Below are 20,925 nucleotides of genomic sequence, written 5' to 3'. Positions count from 1 at the left end.
GCTGGGGGGGAACTGTGACTGGTCCTGATCCCGCTCCCTGGCAGGAGCTCGGGGGCCAGAGGCAAGGGTCCTGCAGGTCGGATGTGGCCCACAGGCTGTAGTTTGCCCCCCTCTGTCTTATAATCATTAGTACTAAATGATTCTAAGAGCTTAACAAGGGGGGATCCGAGCCTTCAATCATCTAGAATCATTTAGGATGTCCCACAGAATTCAATACTGTAATAAAGATTAAAAACCCACACACTTCTAAGATACCACACTGAAATATTATTGCATTATTCTGTACTCCTGGGATTCTTCTTTTTGACCATTCTTCTAAACCTTCCAGACCATATCAGTTTGTTTCAAAACCAGGTTCCATACAGAACCGACTGAATAATGCAGAATGTGTTCCATTAGTCTTTGTTCATGAATTTACCTTGACCACATTTGTGCACTCTGACTATTTTAGTGATTGGGGTTTTCCAGGCAACAGTTGTTGCCAAATGCAATTCTAACCCGAGAAGCCTCTGCCTTCATCTGATCAAGGAATAAAACCAACACCACATGGCTTACAAGACAAAAATCACAGCTAAGCAGCTTGAATTTAAAATATTTGTAATAAATTCATGGAGTACACAATTTAGACAGTTCAAACAAATAAATTCAAGAAAACCACAATCTGCTTGTGGACATTCCATAAATTATAAAAGAGGCTCTTTAATGAAATCAGCAATCTAATACAAATTATTCGCACAGCATTAGTTGAATGATTGTTTTTAATTGAGGGAAATACACTTTTCTTTTAAGTTTTCACTCATATCACAGTATAATTTGTGGATTCTGAATGTGAGTACATAATCTGACAGGAACTCCTCCTTATTTGCTAGCCAAATTGTATTCAAAAGGCAATTTGCCCACCATGGCTTGGATCTGACTTATGATTTCAAGGTCACAATGATATGGCAGTTTTTAAAGAGGTCATTGGTATGAACATTCCCATTTAACCTACATATTTCAACAATGTTAATTCATGAAAATCAGAAAGTAAAAATTAATAGGCCATTCGTGTTGTCCAAACGAAGTGAAGTGTAATGTATGCAATTTACTTATAAGTTAAATTCTTGAAGTTTTCCACTTTTAAAATGTAGAGGTGCTGTTAGTAACAAACAGATTTGTTTTATAGTTTCCCTTTAATATACTGATTCTTTAGATAAATATCTACTTTCATCAGATATTTTCACCAAGTTAAAGTTCATTACAAATTTTTAAACAATGAAGGTCCTACCTCTTCAGTGACAGAAATGCTGTCCTGCTCTTTTAGAAGGGTACTAGCATCCAAGCCATTACCCAGAATAATCTCAATGATATCATCAGACACCTGTTGCTGCACTGAATCTTGAAGCTCTGTGGATAATTGGTCTTGCACACTCCGAGTTATGCTGAATGAACCGCTTGCCATTGGTTCAGTGGTAGAATCCATTTCAGAGGACTTTGAAGTAAACACAGCTGTTTGAAGGTTGGTGTATTGGAATTTTTCTGTTGAGTTTGCCTGATGATTCAAAATTGTATTAGTTGTAACTTGCTGCTGACTCCTAGTAGGTTGCTGTAATAGAGTAGCATTTGCAGAGTTTTCTGAGTGTTTTGCTTCCACTCCCCTTTGTTGTAGTACGGTGGGCTGCTGGAGTGGGGCTTCCTGGGTTTGTAGTCTTTCAGCAGTTGCCTGAACAGAAGACGCATTCACCTGTGCAACAGTGGCAATACTGGCCTGCAGTACTGAAGGCTGCCCAAGCTGCTGAAATATTTGCTGAATAGGATGCTGCAGAATACTTGGACCTCCTGGGGCCTGTGTAACCATAACAGGCATATTTACCTTAAAGAGGTGCCCTATAGAGAGAAGTATTAGCAGTGGATTATTAAAGCTACCTGTTGGAAGTTAAGCTGATGCTGACTTACTGTTATCAGTGTTAGAATTCAGATGCCAGAACTGCCTACTCCCAACTTCATTCAGTTATACTGTCTACATTGGCCTTAAAATAGTATGAAATCACCATACAAACCAACCATCAAAAGGCTCTGGAGTTGGAGATACAACACTCCTATTTTGAAGCAGCACAAGGACAGGGGCCAATGTTTCCTCTAATTTTTTCCATCCATGTGCGGAATACACTTTGTTATGTGCACCAAGGTTTGTGTTGTTAGACAAGAGTTAAAAATTCAGTTAGCAGCTGAGACAGAAACCCACATAACTAACAAGCAGGCCTACCAGAGGCCCACGGACAATGGCAGCTGTAAACACTTGATCACTTCAATGGTTAGATGACTGCCCAGTAACTCAGCCTCTCAGTAAGAAAACAGTACAAACCCTCCACAGCTCTCCAGATATCTGTGGATACTCACGCCTACCCCCACCCCTTTGCCTTAAGGATAGTCACAAATAATTAATGTAATCAGAATGGTTTCTATGAGTATGTTCTGTTCCTGTCATTATCATGTTAAGTGTTCTCTCTCTCTCTCTCAGAAACAATGTTTGCCTCTGTAAGTACAAAATAAATGCAAATAGATTAATAAGAAAATGTATATAACTGGTCACTGTAACATCATACTTTTAAAGCTGTTTATCAGTCTTCCCAGTGCCGTGAATAAACCTCTTCACCATTGTCTGTGCTGCCTAATTCTTTCATCAACCTCGCTACTGCCTCTCAGGGAGGTGGATTACTACACTGAGGGCAGAAGCCCTCCCATCAGCATAAGTAGTGTCTACGCTAAAGTGCAAAAGCAGTGCAGCTGTGCCACTAGTGTTTTAAATTTAGACATAGCTTGAGGCAGGAGACAGAACCACCACCACTTCCAGCAGTGTTTGGAGAGAGTACTCTAGTAAAAATCTCAGCACCTGGGCTTAGAGGCTGAACTAACAATATATTTTCCCTTACTGGTGGGCTATTAATAAGTTTTCCAAAGGGCTGAAGTGGTAAAATGTATGGGTATCATTAAAGTCAGTAGATAGGACTCAATACACATAGGTAGATCTGATGGAGGAAGATGGTGTCATTTTACATTGCTGTTCTATTCTGAATAACAGTTTAAGAGAAAAGTGGTTACACCCATTGGTTTGGTTTGATTTATATTTGGGGAAACAGCTCCAGTCAGGCCAATGGGGCTGCATGGGGTGGAGGTGGGGGGCAAATTCCACACCTACCCAAGAGTTGCAGTTTGGGGGGGGGGGGGGACAATGCCCCTCTTCTACCTCCTTCCCCCAAACTACACCCATGGTTACACCACTGAGGGCTGCCTTTCCTTCCAAGTGCTCAAGGAGAGGGCTAATTTCTCCACACAGCCTTGTAGGCTATACTATGTAACCCTGTCAGAAAGAAAAGGGTGGGGACTGGGGATGGAGGGAATTGATTAAAACAAGCAGTTAAGGAAAATCCACCCTGACAAGGCAGAATCTGTCTGCACCTATTGGAGACTGGATAGACTATCTCCTTCAGTCAGGAGGAGGACATGCCCACATCTGGGCTGACGCAGGAGAACCTACAGCAAGAGCAGTGTAACAAAGAGAATGGTGTCACCTGGGAATGATGTTAAATAACATTGCAGAGGTGCACTATTACATGCTGCAGATTTAACAGACACTGTAACTGGTCAATAACAGTCACTTTATAAGCAGCTACAGGTTCAGAAAGAGAAAGACAGGAGGATAATTTGTTTTATCCACCAATACTTTACTTTGGCATCCAGTTTACAACCCATGCACTTGTGATCATCTTTCGAGATCTGTTCATAGTTGTAGCCCATGAGGTCAGTTTGCTAGCTTGCTATATTGCATAATGTGTTTTCTTCATTGGTTTGATTGATTATATTATTTTCTTGGGTTTTGTTTATGCTGAATTCCATATTATATTATTTATAATAGTTATTCATCATAGTTGGCTGTAACGCAAGAAACCTACAGGCTCTAGCTAATCATACAGGATATAGGCAAGTCAATATGAGTGTTTGTAACCTTTCGCATAGATAAATGGCCTACTGGTTACCCCTTTTGACTTTGGGGAACTGAACAAGGAACTGAATATGTTTATCACCAGTCTGGAACAGACCAGTAACCGCAGACTACACCGCAGAACATAGAAGTCATAAGTTAGGCCAAGAGCAATGGTTTCGGGGATGACATAATCAATATTAATATATGTCATAATATGATACTCTATAGAGTAAGTGTACCCAAAGATTTATCTAGGGGAGGAAATAAGATTTTGGTTTGGTTGGGCCTTGATTAAGGCAGTGCCAGGACCCTATAAGAGGGCAAACCACCAAGCAGGAGGGTCGCTCTTTCCTATCTTTTATCAAGCTATCAGCTCAACTTTGCAATATAGCTTAGCTATTCAACACTTGAACCTAATCCCTACCAACTTGGGAAGCTTGGACCATCAAAATTCATCGGGCATGCCAAAGACAAGGCTGGTCCTCTGTCTCCCACTACCAGGTCTTCAGGGAAGGATGTAAGAATGCTAGTTTAAGTAGTCTTTTAGAATAGAGATGTTACCACCAGTGGTCATAGAACTGTATTACTTCTTTGTGACTGCTTTATATTGTTTATTATTCTTTCATTCGTTTTAATAAAGATCTTAACAATTTGGTATTGTCCTCAGTATAAGTGTCCTTGCCACACAACCTGAGGGTCCTCTCACAACGTCAAACTCTGTATTCTCTTACCCTGTAGCCTGAATTGGGACAAGAACCTAAATATCTTCTGGTCAGATCATTGGCGAGCCATAATAAACTAGCCCATAAATTCAGGTCAACAAACTCTATGTACTCTAACTGGTGTCTGAGTTCAGCTTTTCTTAATCTTACCAGATGCAGTCTGTAGCGTTACTCCAGCAGGTACATGGATAGGATAAGCGATACCCGAAGGGAGAGTCAAAGTTGCACTGGTTCGTGAAGCATCCTAGACACACAACAGATTTACTAGGGAAATTAAGTTGCGTTTTGTGCTCTATCCTTTGAGGCCCTAACAGTCATACTTAGCAAAATGCAGCTCAAGAAATCTAAGTTATAGTCTTTCCCCATGATCATCCCTACTGAAAAATGGTTTTGACCCTTAAGCTACAGCAAGGTGAGCAGTGTTTTGTAATGAAGTGCTTAAGAAAATTAGACTTGTCTTGAGTACCTCCCCATTTACATGCTCCCTGCCCAATGTGCCCTTTCCCTTTCTAGCTCCTATTTCTTCTCTAGGGAAAACTCCTCCTTGCAGCCCCTCACGCTGCACCTCAAGCACCAGTATTCTACTTTCCCCCCATAATATCCAGTGTTTGAAGAGCCTCCTGCATTTCAATATTAATAGTATGTGAATACGAGTCAGCCCTACCACCACCCAAATAAATCAACATGTCCCCTCACCATAGTGCACATCCACAAAGCCCTCTACTAAGGCAGCTGAGCCTGTTTCCAGGGCTCCCTGCTTCACAGGGTGTCACTCCACCAATACACCTAACTTCTAAAAATGGCAGCCATCCCTTCCACTCATTTTCAACATTTGCTCTAATAGCAGAGCAGCCAGGAACATCCATCCCCACTCTTACTCCATTGGCAATGGTGGTTGCCCCTGGAAGCGGCCAGCACCACATCCCTGTGGCCCCTGGTCTAGAGCATCTAGACACTTCCGCCTCTCACTAAGTCCTTTAACAAATGCAAAGAACCTTAACTTTTTCATTTAGAGTGTTAAATATTGTAAAGTTAGAAATAAAATAGCATTAAAATTACATACCAGGTCTGCTGTTGTGAATTGTTGAATACCTCTGCCAGCAGGGATGACTAAAGAAGCTACACAGAAACAATAAGTATTACACAAAAACAAAGATACACTGATATAGGCACACCAAAGAATTAGCATTCAATTTCATATACATTGTAGCGTCTGTCAACACAAACTACATTGAGGACAAGACAAATTACTTAATATTTGGTGTTAGAGCAATAAATATGTTTTAAGCAAACAATCCTGAACACTGCTGAATACATTTGCCATTATTTAATATTTCAGCAAGTCTTTGTAATACTTTGGAAATTTATAAATCTAGAATATTTGTAAGTACAGTACTGTTATTCACAAGACCTTGCTGAGTTAAACAGACTGAAGAGTTAAATTAAAAGATTTTTTTGGAGTTGCATTGTAGAAATTAAATTTGGCATTTCTATTTATTACACCACCATTTTAACCTGACTGAACAAACATATACCAAGTGTACTGCATTGTCAACACTAGGAAAATTTGTAAGCAATTTTCTGCACTGCTGCTGCTCCAATAGTGCTAGCAGCAGAAGCAGGATGGGATTTTTAAGAGCACTCAGCATTGGTTTATCTGCTCCCATTATAGTCAATGGTAAAACTCTCATTGACTACAAGAGGAACAGAATTAGACCAGTGCTGACCACTTTTGAAAATTCTACTTAAAGCATAAACAGAGTCCATACATTTTTACAGTTGTGTTACCTGTAATAGAGTCTGTTATACCCTAGGTATTTCCCACCTCTACAGGAAAAGTTAGAAGACAATGCTTCCAATAGTGAGTGAATCTAGAACCTTTGGACCAGGTTAAATAAATAATGCCTCTGTACATAGCATATATAAATTGATACATTTATAAATGAGATCGTATGATGAAGTTGCCAGCAACTCATTGGGGACAGGACTCAATGCCCAGGAGTACTATGTCCCTGTATATTTATTATTACATCTAAAAATACTACTACATTAATAAAACATTAAGGTTACGCAATCAAGCACTCAAAAAAATTAGGAAATACCAGAATCAAAGTTGCCCATTCAACCTTTAATTAGTCACTTGTGCATATACATTATGATACAATCTTGACTTACTCATTCACATACTATTTTTTCCACTGGATCCCTGTCTCTGCTGTCAATGCTCTCTCACAGTAGGGAGACCCTCAATTGCTGATCTAGGCAGCTTTAAGTACTCTTGGAACCACCAGAGTGGTGCAAAAGGACTTAAAGGACTAAGATCTGTCCCTAAAACAAAGTACTAGGGCTGTTGATTAATTGCAGTTAACTCATGCGATTAACTCAAAAAAATTAACCACAATTTAAAAAATTAATCGCGATTAATTGCAATTTTAATTGCACTGTTAAACAATAGAATATCAATTGAAATTAAAGATTTTGGATTTTTTCCTACATTTTTATACATATTGTATTCTGTGTTGTAACTTAAATCAAAGTGTATATTTTTTATTACAAATATTTGCACTGTAAAAAGATAAACAAAAGAAATAGTATATTTACCTCATACAAGTACTGTAATGCAATCTCTATCGTGAAAGTGCAACTTACAAATGTAGATTTTTGTTATGTAACTGCACTAAAAAAAAAAAAAGTAAAACTTCAGAGCCTACAAGTCCACTCAGTCCTACTTCTTGTTCAGCCAATTGCTCAGACAAACAAATTTGTTTACATTTATGGGAGATAATGCTGCCCAATTCTTATCTATTGTCACCAGAAAGTGAGAATAGACACCTGCATGGCACTTTTGTACGCGGCATTGCAAGGTATTTACTTGCCAGATATGCTCAACATTCGTATTCCCCTTCATGCTTCAACCACCATTCCAGGGGACACGCTTTCATGCTGATGACGCTCATTAAAAAAATAACGTGTTAATTAAATTTGTTACTGAACTGCTTGGGGCAGAACTGTATGTCCCCTTCTCTGTTTTACGCATTCTGCCATATAGTTCATGTTATAGCAGTCTCAGATGATGACCCAGCACATGTTCATTTTAAGAACACTTTCACTGCAGATTTCACAAAATGCAAAGAAGATACAAATGTGAGATTTCTAAAAATAGCTACAGCACTCCACCCAAGGTTTAAGAATCTGAAGTGCCTTCCAAAATCTGAGAGGCTAGAGCATTCTTTCAGAAGTCTTAAAAGAGCAACACTCCAATGTGGAAAATACAGAACCCTAACCACCAAAATAGAAAAATCAACTTTCTGGTGGTGGCATCTGACTCAGATAATGAAAATGAACATGTGTTGGTCCACACTGCTTTGGATTCTTATCGAGCAGAACATGTCATCAGCATGGAAGCATGTCCCCTGGAATGGTGGTTGAAGCATGAAGGGACATATAAATGTTTAGTGCATCTGGCATGTAAATATCTTGTGATTTCAGCTACAACAGTGCCGTAAGAAGCCTGTTCTGGCTGTCAGGTGACATTATAAACAATAACCAGGCAGTATTATCTCCTGCAAATGTAAACAAACTTGTTTGTCTGAGCAATTGGCTTAACAAGAAGGACTGAGTGGACTTGCAGGCTCTAAAATTTTACATTGCATTCAAAAATAAAACAGTTTTTTGTACATAAGTCTACATTTTTAAGTTCAACTTTCATGATAAAGAGATTACACTACAGTACTTGTATTAGGTGAATTGAAAAATACTATTTCTGTTTTTTTAACAGTGCAAATATTTGTAATAAAAAATAAATATAAAGTGAGCACTGTACACTTTGTATTGTGTTGTAATTGAAATCAATATATTTGAAAATTTAGAAAATATCCAAAAATATTTAAATAAATGGTATTCTATTATTGTTTATTCACGTGATTAATTTTTTAAATCACTTGACAGCCCTACAAAGTACCTCTTTTTAGTCTGAATTATTCAACACTGTTAATCTATTAACAATCTATTAAAAAAACAAAAACCGAATTAGAATTAGTCCACATTTCTTATTAAAAATACAACCCTACTAATTTTAAGATGTGTTATACTTCTAGCCTAGAGAACAGAGGGCTACAATTCTGATCTCATGTGCATCAGTGCAAATCTGAAGTAGCTCTATTGAAATCAAATATCTGGATATTCATTAGTGTGCCAGAACAGGATTTACCCCTTAGTGGGCCAAATTCTGCTTTCAGTTTCATAGTGTCTTTCTTTCATTCTAGATCTACACCAAAGTAAAAGAGAACAGAATTTGGCCTATCACACACAATTCAAATGAAGAGGCTACTGAAACGTTGAACTAGTGTTAAATTGCAACTATTCGCATCTCCCAAATAATATCCAACCTGTTGATGTCTGTAGTGTGCGATGTAAGTTGTGTGGCAACTGCAAGGTGAACTGGGGTGAATAGTGGCTATGTTTGAAGAAGCCTTCTGTCGCTTTAGACTGAGTCACCTTAGCTTCCCAAACCTGTGAAAAAGATGTTAATAAGGACATTATTAAGTTGCCAAAATCAGTTTTCATCCATTAATATACTTGAAGTTTTCAGGCACTTTAACTATTCAGGATAATCAGGGGCGGCTCTACCTTTTCGGCCTCCCCAAGCAGTCATGCGCGGGAGGCGCCCCGGAGCCGCGGGAGCAGCGGACCTCCCGCGGGCATGACTGCAGAGGGACCGCTGGTCCCGCGTGGCTCGGCTGGACCTCCCGCGGCTGCGGACGGTTCGCGGGTCCGGCGGCTCCGCTTGAGCTGCCACAGTCATGCCTGCGGGAGGTCCAGCCGAGCCGCGGGACGAGCGCCCCCTCCGCAGTCATGCCTGCGGCAGGTCCAGTCGTCCCGGAGCCCCCGCAGGCATGACTGCGGCAGGTCCGCCGGCCCAGCCTGCCGCCCCCCCCGACGGCAGGATGAGCTGGGGCCCCAGCCTTTTGCCGCCCCCTAGATTTTGCCGCCCTAGGCACCAGCTTGTTTTGCTGGTGCCTAGAGCCGCCCCTGAGGATAATCCTGAAAACTGAATGGTTGAATCTAAGAAACCATTCAACCGCAGAATGTTAAGAATAACACCAGATTTGGACTCCAATTCATGTTTCTCAGCATATATGTATCTCCCTTTGATTTTGATGGAAGGTACCTGTATCCTGTGGTGCCTTAGAAAAATAAAGGACAGATAGAAGATATCCCAAGAAAAAGATTGTTTCTTAGATTTTTCATTATCCAACAAACCTGCTTCAAGTCTTTCAAGACCTGTTCCTCCACACCTTCTTCTACAAAGAGTTCCCAGACACCTTCAATCACATCTTCAATAATAGATCTGTAGAGTTTAGGCTGAATAAAACACAATTCAGAGAATTTAAAAACACAGGCTGACATTTGCTATAGCTCCAAGTGAAGTACAGACTCTCTAACTAGAGGCAGGATTTATAAGCTGGCTTTGTGAGCCTTATTATAAAATGAACAGATCCAGGGGACAGTACCATTTGTGGCTGAAGATTATGGCCAATGCAACTGCCGGGATAACTAGATAGGCCAAAACATTTTTCCTCTACCAAATCACTTATGGCACTGTAGAATGAAAAACTAACAATAAAATATCAAAGGGAACATTAGGATTTTGGCCTGAATTTTAGATTTCTTTTTTAGTTTATAGTTATTTTTAGCTATAACATCGAGCAAGAGTCCTAAAATCATTAGGAAAACAATTCCAGCATATTCTCAAACTAACATGTTCTGTTTCGGGCTAGCATTTGCTGTGTAAAGCCATTAAAGTAGCACTGGCTAAAGCTGCACAAAGAAGCTCTAGGAAGAAACTAACAATATAATGAAGAACAAAAAAACACACTTTATAGTTTGGCTAGTTTCTACAACATGAGCAGCTTCAGTTGTGAGCCAAATACAGAGACTGGAGACTGTTGTTGCTTCATGGCTATGATTGTAATAGCTATTTTGCTGCTAACTCATGTTATAACAATACAGTTATCAATACATAGTTCCAGATTAGAAAAAAAACTGTAATGTGACTTTTTCAAAAGTTGCAATAAAAATAGGAAGAAAAACCCCATGTAATCTGAAGGTAATTACACTGAAGTCAATGCATTTTATATCAGAATCAGACCTGGAGAAGATTTTTTGCCACTCTGCTCAGGCTAATAGTTTCTCTTTTAGGTCACAATCCTACAGCCAGATTCCCAAGTGTAGACTGAGAACAGGGCTTTGTGCAGGCTGAAGGGTTCACCTACATGGATCAGATAGCAAGGTTAGGGCCCTCAATTGCTAAAAGCTGTTTTAATCAGAACAGTGATTACTACGAAGTACACCATGTGCTGACAATAGGCTAGAACCTGAACCTTTAGCCAACCTTTGAAGTGTTAGGATTCTAAATCTTCATAGTTTGCTTTAAAAAAAATCTTAATGTTAAAAATAAACCTACTATTTCATTATTGTAATATTAGGATGCTTGAAATAAAATGATTTTCAAGTGAAACATAACCGAGGGCATGAAGCTGTTGTGAAGTAACTAACTACTTCTAGCAGAAAAGCAATCAGCCCAAGTGTACAATTGTCTCACAACAACATACCTAGCCATGTGGGAGGGGGGTGGGTGGCAGATGACATTAAAGATCTTGGAAAAATTCCAAGGCACATTTCAACATATCAGCTGTAGAAAAAAATAAAAACAGCTCTTGCACAATTATAGTCAAGAACCTCAAATGGCCTTCCCCTGCCAATTCAGTAGACATCTTGAGATTAAATTATTGTAAAACAAACACTTTTGCTTTCAAATGACTTAATTCTCAAAGGAAACTGACCAAGTTATATTTTATTATGCAAAGTGTTACAAAAAGTTAAAAGTCTTATTCTGATATATGTTTCAAACAGGATACTAATGGTAACCTCACAATTCCAACACTAAATACTATACTTACGACATGATCACAATTATCATAGAGCATGTATATTAGCATGCTCTACTCTTATCTACTCTTATCTTATACAACTGTCACACCATAAGGTCAAATAGATCAATAACTGTCATGTCCTGAAATGAGTTATTAGCCTTCCTAAAAAATACATGCAGTGTTGGGGGAGTGATGAAGTGGGGGTGAATGTAACAAAATAAAAGGAGGGTGGAAATGATTAAGGCCCCAATCCTAAAAACTTTAAATCTCCATGACTTCAGTGGGAGTAGTTACATCTTCAAGTTAAAGCGGGGCAACAGTTATTTCTGATAGCATCCACTATGTGCTAGATGCTTTCCAAACACTCAAGAAGGATGTTCCTGTGGGAGGCTCACAAAGGAAGCTCAAAAACAGGGCATAAGAAAATTAAGTTTGAGTGAAGGAGTCAGATTTCTCCCTAGCACTAGCTAACTAATTTCAGGAAAATAAGAGATAGTGATCCAAACTAGGTCAGATTTACTCGGAAACTATATAATAACTGTCAACATCACACGATTAATGCTTTTACTCAGTCACACACAGAACATTTTTTTAATAGCGAAGGCTTCCAGGGCTTTCAAACTAAACATTAGTCTCCAGATTTGATTTTAAACGTCCATTTCTATTTCGGCAACAGGAACAACAAATTGAGGCAATCACTAAATCAAAACCGAGTCTGATAGACTTTTGCTTGATTGCACAAACCACGTCGGTGTTTTGTTAATAACGGAAGGTCTTTAATGCTATCACACGGGAGGAGAAATAGTATCTGATGCCCCTATCTTGGTAATTCAGGTCGCAAACGCGTGGTCTACACCAGAGCTCGATGATTGCTGTCTCCGCCCGGTGCATCGTTCCTTTTCCGTCTAGCTGCTGTAGGGCAGGAGCTTGCAGCGTCTCAGCAGAGCCTGGGCGGCACAAACCAAACACTGAACGTTTCCCACTTTCGCCTGTGCACCAAGTGGGACCCCGCTCGCTCAGCATAACAGCCCGGGGCGACGGCCTATCACAGGGCAGAGGGAAAAGGCAGCCGGGACGTTCCTGTAAAACCCTCATATATTACGCGGGGGGCCGACCTGGGCAGGCGGCGCCTTTTTCTCCTCTCTCCTCGCTTCCCTCCTGCCCCTCGCGGGAGACCGCCCTGGTCCCTGCCCTTACCACGGGGTTCGCGTGAGCCATGGCTGCGCGGCAAGAGGCACCTCCCCTCTCCGCCCCGCCAGAAAAGCGCTGGGCCAGCACGGCTCAGCGTGTAACGTCCTGCGCGGCGGCTCGCTGCCGCCCCCTGCTGTTCCCATGGCAACTGACCCGGAGGTGGCCCGGCCTGGCTATGCTGCCGCCTCACCCAGCCAGGACTCGGGGCCAGGCGGTGAAGAGCGCTCTGCTATCCACCAGCGGCCATGGCCCTGAAGCAGAGCTCTCGGGGTCGCCTTGTGTGGCGACTGGTAACAGGACACTCTGCCAACAGGGCTAGGCGCCACATGGCTCCAGCACCCTAGGCGGGGTCGAAGAAGCCTCTATTCAGGGCTTGCCAAAGGTAAATTGCTATGAGACCAACTGCTACGTCTTGTAGTCACCATTGTGCTGTTGTTGCCGGCACAAGGCCTGAGGCTACAGCAAACAGTGATTTGTTGCCCGGAGTGCCTCGCTCCAATTAGACACACCAGGGTGGAGAAGCAAAAAAAAAAGGTTTATTTGAGATCTCAAAGCGCAGGATGCTTGGAGGAACACACCTCAGATCAAGCACACCCCAGACAAGCAGCTCTCTGTCTTTATACATGATCTTAGCTAAGCATGTCTATTACCCCCAATGCCCAGCTCCCCCCTCCCCCCCCCCTCTTCTCCCTCCTTTTCAGTTCCCATACAGCAAATACATTATGAAGCAGCAATTACTCTAAACAGGTTAGATCATACTTGGCAAAAAACATATTATCTCGTTAGTAACTTTTCTTGACCGGTCATTCTGTTTCACTCCCTTTAGCCAGGTGCAAGCAGGCTGTATAATTGCCTCCTGGTACTGATAACTAGTTGCCACACATTCCATTCTTTCCATCTAGCCTGTGGAGTTAATTAAAGTCTAAACATGGACGCGGTTCGGACAAGCAGAGGCCTAATACAGGGAGCCTTTATTGGCACTGTCATTTTCCACCCCTCTGTCAACACTGGGTCATGCCTGGTGCCACCAACAATTCCCTCCTTTGAGAATACTCAACAAACCTTTGGCTGAGTGTTCTCATATACTGTGGACAAAACGTAATTGAGTTCTATGGAGCTGGGGCTGTCAATGAGAGGGTACATAGGGACTTTCGGGGCACGGGGGGTACAAAGTTTACGGAGGAGCAGTTAGAGAGATTAAACTCTTGGGCAAAGCAAATTTTCAGGTTCTTATACGTATTTGACTTTAATTTGTTAGGGACTCCCCTCCATCTCGCATGTGCCTGGGGAGAAACGGGAGTTAACGAGAGGAGTGTTCCCATAGCAAAGAGTAACATTGTGGCAAGCCCTAGGCCTGGATTCATACTGGGCTAGTGATTTTAAGGCTTAATAATTACAATTCCTTAAATACCTACAAAATTACTACTACTAATAACAAGCAGATTAAAAACAAAAGGGACTAAGCCCACAGGTTAGGCTGGCCCTGTGAAAATAAACACAGCCAACGCTCAGAGTGTTCACGGGGAGTGCGCTGTAACTGTCCAAAGGGGTCACAGGGCATTCTCAGCAGGCCTTACTGTCGCCTGAATAACAGCTTAAGTCCCAGATCGTCGTTGGCAGTCTTCTCCGCAGGTTGGACGGTCCACCGTTCAGGAGCTGGCACTGCTTTTAGACGGGAGTAGTGGATTCAGTTCTTGTATCCCTCGACCTTTGCTGCTGTGTGGGTGATCAGCAGGACGGTGTGAGGTCCCTTTCACTTTTCTTGGAGAGGCTTGTTCTTCCAGGTACGAACGAGAACGGAGTCACCAGGCTGCAGGGAGTGGACAGGGGCATCCAGTGGGAGAGGCTGCAAATCTTTGGTATACTTGTGGAGAGAACAGAGAACAGCAGACAGAGAGCACATGTACTGAGATAAGAAACCGCAGCCTACCTCCCACTCCCCTAACAGAACCGGTGTACCATTCATAGGCCATGCCCTCCCAAACATAATCTCGAAGGGACTAAGCCCTAACCTGCCCTTTGGGAGAGCACGAACTCGGAGCAAAACAAGGGGTAAGGCATCAGGCCATCGAAGAGAAGCCTCTTGGCAGACCTTTGAGAGATGCCGCTTGAGTGTCTGATTAGTACGTTCCACTACTTCACTGGCCTGTGGTCGCCATGGAGTGTGGAGCTTTCAGGTGATCTGTAGAACATTCGAAATCCCCTGAATGACTTGCGATGTGAAGTGTGTTCCATTGTTAGATTTCATCCACTGGGGGAGTCCAAAGCGAGGAATGATCTCCTTGACAAACTTGAGAGCTACTGTTCTGGCAGTGTTGTTTTGGCATGGGAAGGCTTTAGGCCATTCGCTGAATTGATTCACCATGACGAGGAGGTACCTGAACCCTTGGGTCCGGGGGAACTCAGTGAAGTCTACTTGCCACACCAATCCTGGCCCTGGGGTAGGTTCCAGAGTGGCTGGTGGCACTGACACTCCTGGTCGAGGGTTGTTCTTTTGACAGACTAAACACTCAGCCTGTACCTGGGAAGCCAGGGGTCTTAATCCAGAGGTTAGAAAATACTTATTTATAAGCTGGGTGAGAGCCTCCCTTTCAGCGTGAGTGGTCTGATGTAGTTTTTGTAGTACTGGCCATATTAGGCTTTTAGGTAGGAGGATTTTTTCTTTTGTGGAGTGGAGCCATTTCTCCTTTTTCTGGAGCCCAAGGGAGTCGGCCAGATTCCTTTTTTTACGAGAGTACTGAGGGGCTGGGAGCTCACCCACTGATGGGATGAGGGCATGCACATGGGCCTTTTTAGCTTTCAATGGTTCCAGGGTGGCAGCCCGCTTGGCTTCCCTGTCGGCCCTGGCGTTGCCCTTGGCTACGTCCTGGTCTTTTTTTTGATGAGCTTTGCAGTGCACCACTGCTACCTTTGAGGGGAGCTGCACCGCTTCCAGAAGCCGGAGAATCTGTGTCCCATGCTTGACCGGGGACCCCTGAGCTGTAAGCATTCCCCTTTGTTTTCAGAGACCTGCATGAGCATGTAGCACTCCAAAGGCATATCTGAGTCTGGACGGCTGGAGTACTGGGCATCTATGATTTCTAAACAGTCATGTTCCTGCTCCTCTGTTTCTGGTAACATAGTGGCTGGGTTGAGGGAGGGGCAGGTCTGCAGGGTAACTTCAGGATTTTCTAGGAGTTTAGCCTGGTACCGAGCTACCCGAGCCTGCGTGAGCCAGAGACCACCCTTAGTGTCCAGCAGGGCTTGAACCATATGAGGGGTATACACCTGCACAGTCCCCCCCAAAGTCAGTTTCTTTGCTTCACCAAGCACTAGGGCAGTTGCCGCGACAGCTCGCAGGCAAGCTGGCCACCCCTTGGCAACTTGATCTAGTTGTTTAGAGAAATATGCCACAGGACGTTTCCAAGTGCCTAATAATTGAGTAAGCACTCCCAGGGCTACTCCTTTTTTTTCATGCACATACAGTTGAAACGGCTTAGAAAGGTCAGGCAGGCCGAGTGCCGGGGCTTCCATTAGCTTTCTCTTTAATACTTTAAATGCCTTGTCAGCTTCTGAGGACCAGTGAAAGGGGTCGTGATCCATTTTCTTAACACATTTATACAAGGGCTTAGCCCACAGTCCAAACTCTGGGATCCATATTCTGCAAAAGCCTGCCATGCCCAGAAAAGCCCTGAGCTGTTTACGACTGCTTGGGACAGGAATCTGACAGATTGCTTCCTTTCTTTCATTTGAAAGCTGTCTCTCCCCCTGTCTTATGTGAAATCCTAAGTACTGTACTTCTGAGAGGGCAATTTGAGCCTTGCTCTGAGCTACCCGGTATCCTCTGAGTCTAACAAAGTTCAGGAGGCTCACAGTGGCGTGGAGGCAAGGGGTTAATTTCACTGCCCTTATTAACAGGTTGTCAACATACTGCAGGAGGAGAATCCCGTCCGGAGTATTCCACTCCTCCAGGTCTTTGGCCAGAGCCTGGCCGAACAGCATGGGGGAGTTCTTAAATCCTTGGGCTAACACAGTCCAGCAAAGCTGCCTTTTAACTCTTCGGTCGTCTTTCCACTCGAAGGAGAAAATCTCCTGAGATTGTGTGTCGACCGGAATTGTGAAGAAAGCATCTTTCAGGTCTAGGACTGAAAAGTGGGTGTACTGCCCTCCTATAGATGCCAACAGTGTATAGGGGTTTGGAACAAGGGGGTGCAGAGTCTCAACCCGTTCATTAACTGCCCTCAGGTCCCGGACCAGCCGATAGGTGCCATTGGGCTTTCGAACAGGCAGGATGGGGGTGTTCCAGGCTGACTGACATTCTCGCAGTACCCCGTACTTCAGAAACTGATTTATAGTTTCCTGCAGCTTTTCTCTGGCCTCCCTCTTGATCGGATACTGCTTGATCTGCACTGGACCTTTTCCTGGCAGGAGCTGAACCTTAATGGGGGTGTGATGTACTGCCTTTCCTGGGACCCCTGATGCCCATACTAGAGGAAAAACCTGGTCTTCCCACTGGCTCCACTCTGGGGCTTGCATGGCTGAGGGCTCAACTGCAAGAGTCATTATCCAGGCATTCTCTGGGGGCAAGGTGAGGGTGATTTCATCTTGGGTGAAGTGCAGGGTGGCACCTAAGCGACAAAGCAGATTCCGTCCCAGTAGAGGCGTTGGGCAGTCGGGGAGGTAAACCAGCTTGTGGGAGAGAGTTCTGTCTTCCAAAGCACATTCTGCTGGGGCATACACTGGACATTTGATTCCTTTTCCTGTAGCGCCGACCACAGTGAGGGAATCTGCCACGGGTAGCTGGAGGGGTTGATTTACAGCGGTTCGAGCTGCTCCAGAGTCTACTAAAAAGTCTATTTCAGAATTTCCCACCCGCATTTTTACTCGGGGTTCCGGGGGCAGGATAGTCTGTCTCCCCTGACACCCCTAGTCTTGATTCTCTGCTGCCATCATAGGGGTATTTTCTCTCTCGGGGCACTCATTTTTCCAGTGTCCCTTCTTCCGGCATATGGCACACTGATTGCGACCCAAACGCCTTTCCTGTGAGCCAGGGCGCCCACGTCCACGACCTCTTATTCCCCGGCCCCTTCCACCACTTTTCTGAAACTTCCTCTTGTCACTGGCCTGTACTGCTGCAACCATCATCTTCACTTGCTTTTTTTTTTCTCTCCCTCTTTAAGGCTGTAAACCTTGTTTGCAGTTTCTAAAATCTGTGCCACAGACATGCCCATCAAATCCTCCTTTTCTCTACTTCATACAACAGGGTCTTCATAAGGATATTACAGTCATCCCAGTCAGGCTTGTGACTGGCAAAACATCCCTCAAAAACCGAAATAAACTTGCTGGGATTCGTAGAGAATTCCCCTGCCTGTGCCTTAAAGGCTGCTAGGTCCACTGGGTTAAAAGGCACATGTGAGTAAACTAGCATAGTAGTGCCCCGGCGCCCCTCTGCTTCCGGGCGAGCCACCACAGTCTCAGTAATCAACGGATAAAATCCCACTGAAGGAGCAATCTCTGAAACCTGAGGCACCTGGTCTTTATACGGTGGGGGTGTAGGAGCCGAAGGGGACACTGACTCTGCCATTACAACCGGGGAGGAGTTCGGGGAACTAACAACAGTGACTGCCAAGCCTGTCGGAGTCAGATTACACTCTTGCAACAGATCTGACCTATCTTTCAAGAACATAAACAACTGTGCATACATAAATTTATTCCACTTATTCATTCGCTGACAAAACAAAGCTAATTGAAGGATCGTGTTGTAATTAAGTGATCCCTCCGGTGGCCACCTTTCCTGGCCCTCTAGCTGATACTGAGGCCAGTTTACTGTACAGAATCTTTTCAGTTTACTTTTAGTCAATGGATCTTTTTCAAACACTTTCCAATTCATCAGAATGCATTCTAAGGGTGTACACCGTACCCTGCCTGTACTCTGTCCCTGCCCCATACCTATGGGAAGACACTGGGCGTCCCCAGGTCTTAACAGGCAAACAAAAGGTTAACAGCACTGGACTGTTCCTACCTTATCCACGAGACCGGTTCCCCACCATCGCCCGCAGCTGCTTCTCCACTATCTGAGCGCGTTGCACCGTAGTGCCCTCCGGGGTCGACCACACCGCGTCTCCGCCGAGGCCCCCGATGAAGTCACCGGTGCGCGCTGGGCATCGGTCGTCGCCGCAATCCGTCGACCTCCAGGAGGGGTCCGGGCAAGGCTAAATTTAGCCTCAAGCCCACCCAGGGACGCCAAAACTGTTGCCGGCACAAGGCCTGAGGCTACAGCAAACAGTGATTCGTTGCCCGGAGTGCCTCGCTCCAATTAGACACACCAGGGTGGAGAAGCAAAAAAAAAGGTTTATTTGAGATCTCAAAGCGCAGGATGCTTGGAGGAACACACCTCAGATCAAGCACACCCCAGACAAGCAGCTCTCTGTCTTTATACATGATCTTAGCTAAGCATGTCTATTACCCCCAATGCCCAGCCCCCCCCCCTCTTCTCCCTCCTTTTCAGTTCCCATACAGCAAATACATTATGAAGCAGCAATTACTCTAAACAGGTTAGATCATACTTGGCAAAAAACATATTATCTCGTTAGTAACTTTACTTGACCGGTCATTCTGTTTCACTCCCTTTAGCCAGGTGCAAGCAGGCTGTATAATTGCCTCCTGGTACTGATAACTAGTTGCCACACATTCCATTCTTTCCATCTAGCCTGTGGAGTTAATTAAAGTCTAAACATGGACGCAGTTCGGACAAGCAGAGGCCTAATACAGGGAGCCTTTATTGGCACTGTCATTTTCCACCCCTCTGTCAACACTGGGTCATGCCTGGTGCCACCAACACTGTGATGCACTGCAAAACGATCTTGCTGTCACAACAGCACACCCCTGCGTGATGGCATTGCACTGAGACATTGGCACACCCAGATACACTGTAATCACACCCTGCTATCACACCATAGAACCATAGAAGATTTGGGTTGGACGAGAACTCAGGAGGTCATCTAGTCCACCCCCTTACTCAAAACAGGACCAACACCAACTAAATCGTCCCAGCAGAGCTTTGTCAAGCCTGGCCTTAAAAACCTCTAAGGATGGAGATTCTATCACCTTCCTAGGTAACCCATTCCAGTGCTTCCCCACCCTCCTAGTGAAATAGTGTTTCCTAATATCCAAACTTGACTTCCCCCACTGAAACTTGACACCATTGCTCCTTGTTCTGTCATCTCCCACCACTGAGAACAGCTGAGTTCCATCTTCTTTGGAACCCCCCGTCAGGTAGTTGAAGGCTGCTATCAAATCCCCCCTCACTCTTCTCATCTGCAGACTAAACAATCCCAGTCCCCTCAGCCTCTCCTCATAAGTCATGTGCCCCAGCTCCCTGATCATTTTCATTGCCCTCTGCTGGACTCTCTCCAATTTGTCCACACCCTTTCTGTAGCAGAGGGGCCCAAAACTGGATGCAATACTCCAGATGTGGCCTCACCAGTGCCGAAACAAGGGAAGTGATTATTCCCCTCTATCTGCTGGCAATACTCCTACTAATAAGCCCAATATGCCGTTAGCCTTTTTGGTAACAAGGGTACACTGCTGACTCATATCCAGCTTCTCATCCACTGTAATCTCCAGGTCCTTTTCTGCAGAACTGCTGCTTAGACACTCGCTCCCCAGCCTGTAGCGGTGCATGGGATTCTTCCGTCCTAAGTGCAGGACTCTGCAATTGTCCTTGTTGAACCTCATCAGATTTCTTTTGGCCCAATCCTCCAATTTGTTTAGGTCACTCTGGATCCTATCCCTACCCTCCAGTATATCTACCTCTCCCCCCAATTTGGTGTCATCCACGAACTTGCTGAGGGTGCAATCCATCCCATCATCCAGATAATTAATAAAGATGTTGAATAAAACCGGCCCCAGTACCAACCCCTGAGCACTCCTTGATATCAGCTGCCAACTAGACATCAAGCCATTGATCACTATCCATTGAGCCCAATGATCAAGCCAGCTTTCTATCAACCTTATAGTCCATTCATGCAATACATACTTTTTTAACTTGCTGGCAAGAATACTGTGGGAGAGGGTATCAAAAGCTTTGCTAAAGTCAAGATATATCATGTCCACTGCTTTCCCCATATCCACA

The 20,925-nt window shown here is 43.9% G+C and overlaps 1 protein-coding gene across 2 annotated transcripts in view; it reads right to left on the bottom strand.

The window, feature by feature from the left end:
- The window catches only part of GTF2A1L (general transcription factor IIA subunit 1 like), a 29,249-nt gene extending 16,284 nt beyond the window's left edge, over positions 1–12,965 (bottom strand). For both annotated transcript variants that reach the window (XM_039529955.1, XM_039529956.1), the window contains exons 1-6: positions 12,819–12,965; positions 9,949–10,050; positions 9,075–9,198; positions 5,750–5,805; positions 4,837–4,930; positions 1,268–1,866 (exon numbers count right to left, since the gene is read on the bottom strand). In XM_039529955.1, coding sequence (XP_039385889.1) covers positions 1,268–1,866; positions 4,837–4,930; positions 5,750–5,805; positions 9,075–9,198; positions 9,949–10,050; positions 12,819–12,839 — 996 coding nt within the window. In that variant the 5' untranslated portion in view covers positions 12,840–12,965. The remainder of the gene's footprint in view (positions 1–1,267; positions 1,867–4,836; positions 4,931–5,749; positions 5,806–9,074; positions 9,199–9,948; positions 10,051–12,818) is intronic.
- Between the last annotated feature and the right edge of the window lie 7,960 nt (positions 12,966–20,925).

This window comes from Mauremys reevesii, linkage group 3, assembly GCF_016161935.1.
Source record: "Mauremys reevesii isolate NIE-2019 linkage group 3, ASM1616193v1, whole genome shotgun sequence".
NCBI lineage: Eukaryota > Metazoa > Chordata > Testudines > Geoemydidae > Mauremys > Mauremys reevesii.
Note: the sequence above shows the minus strand (reverse complement) of the source record. Positions and strands in the feature narration are given on the sequence as shown.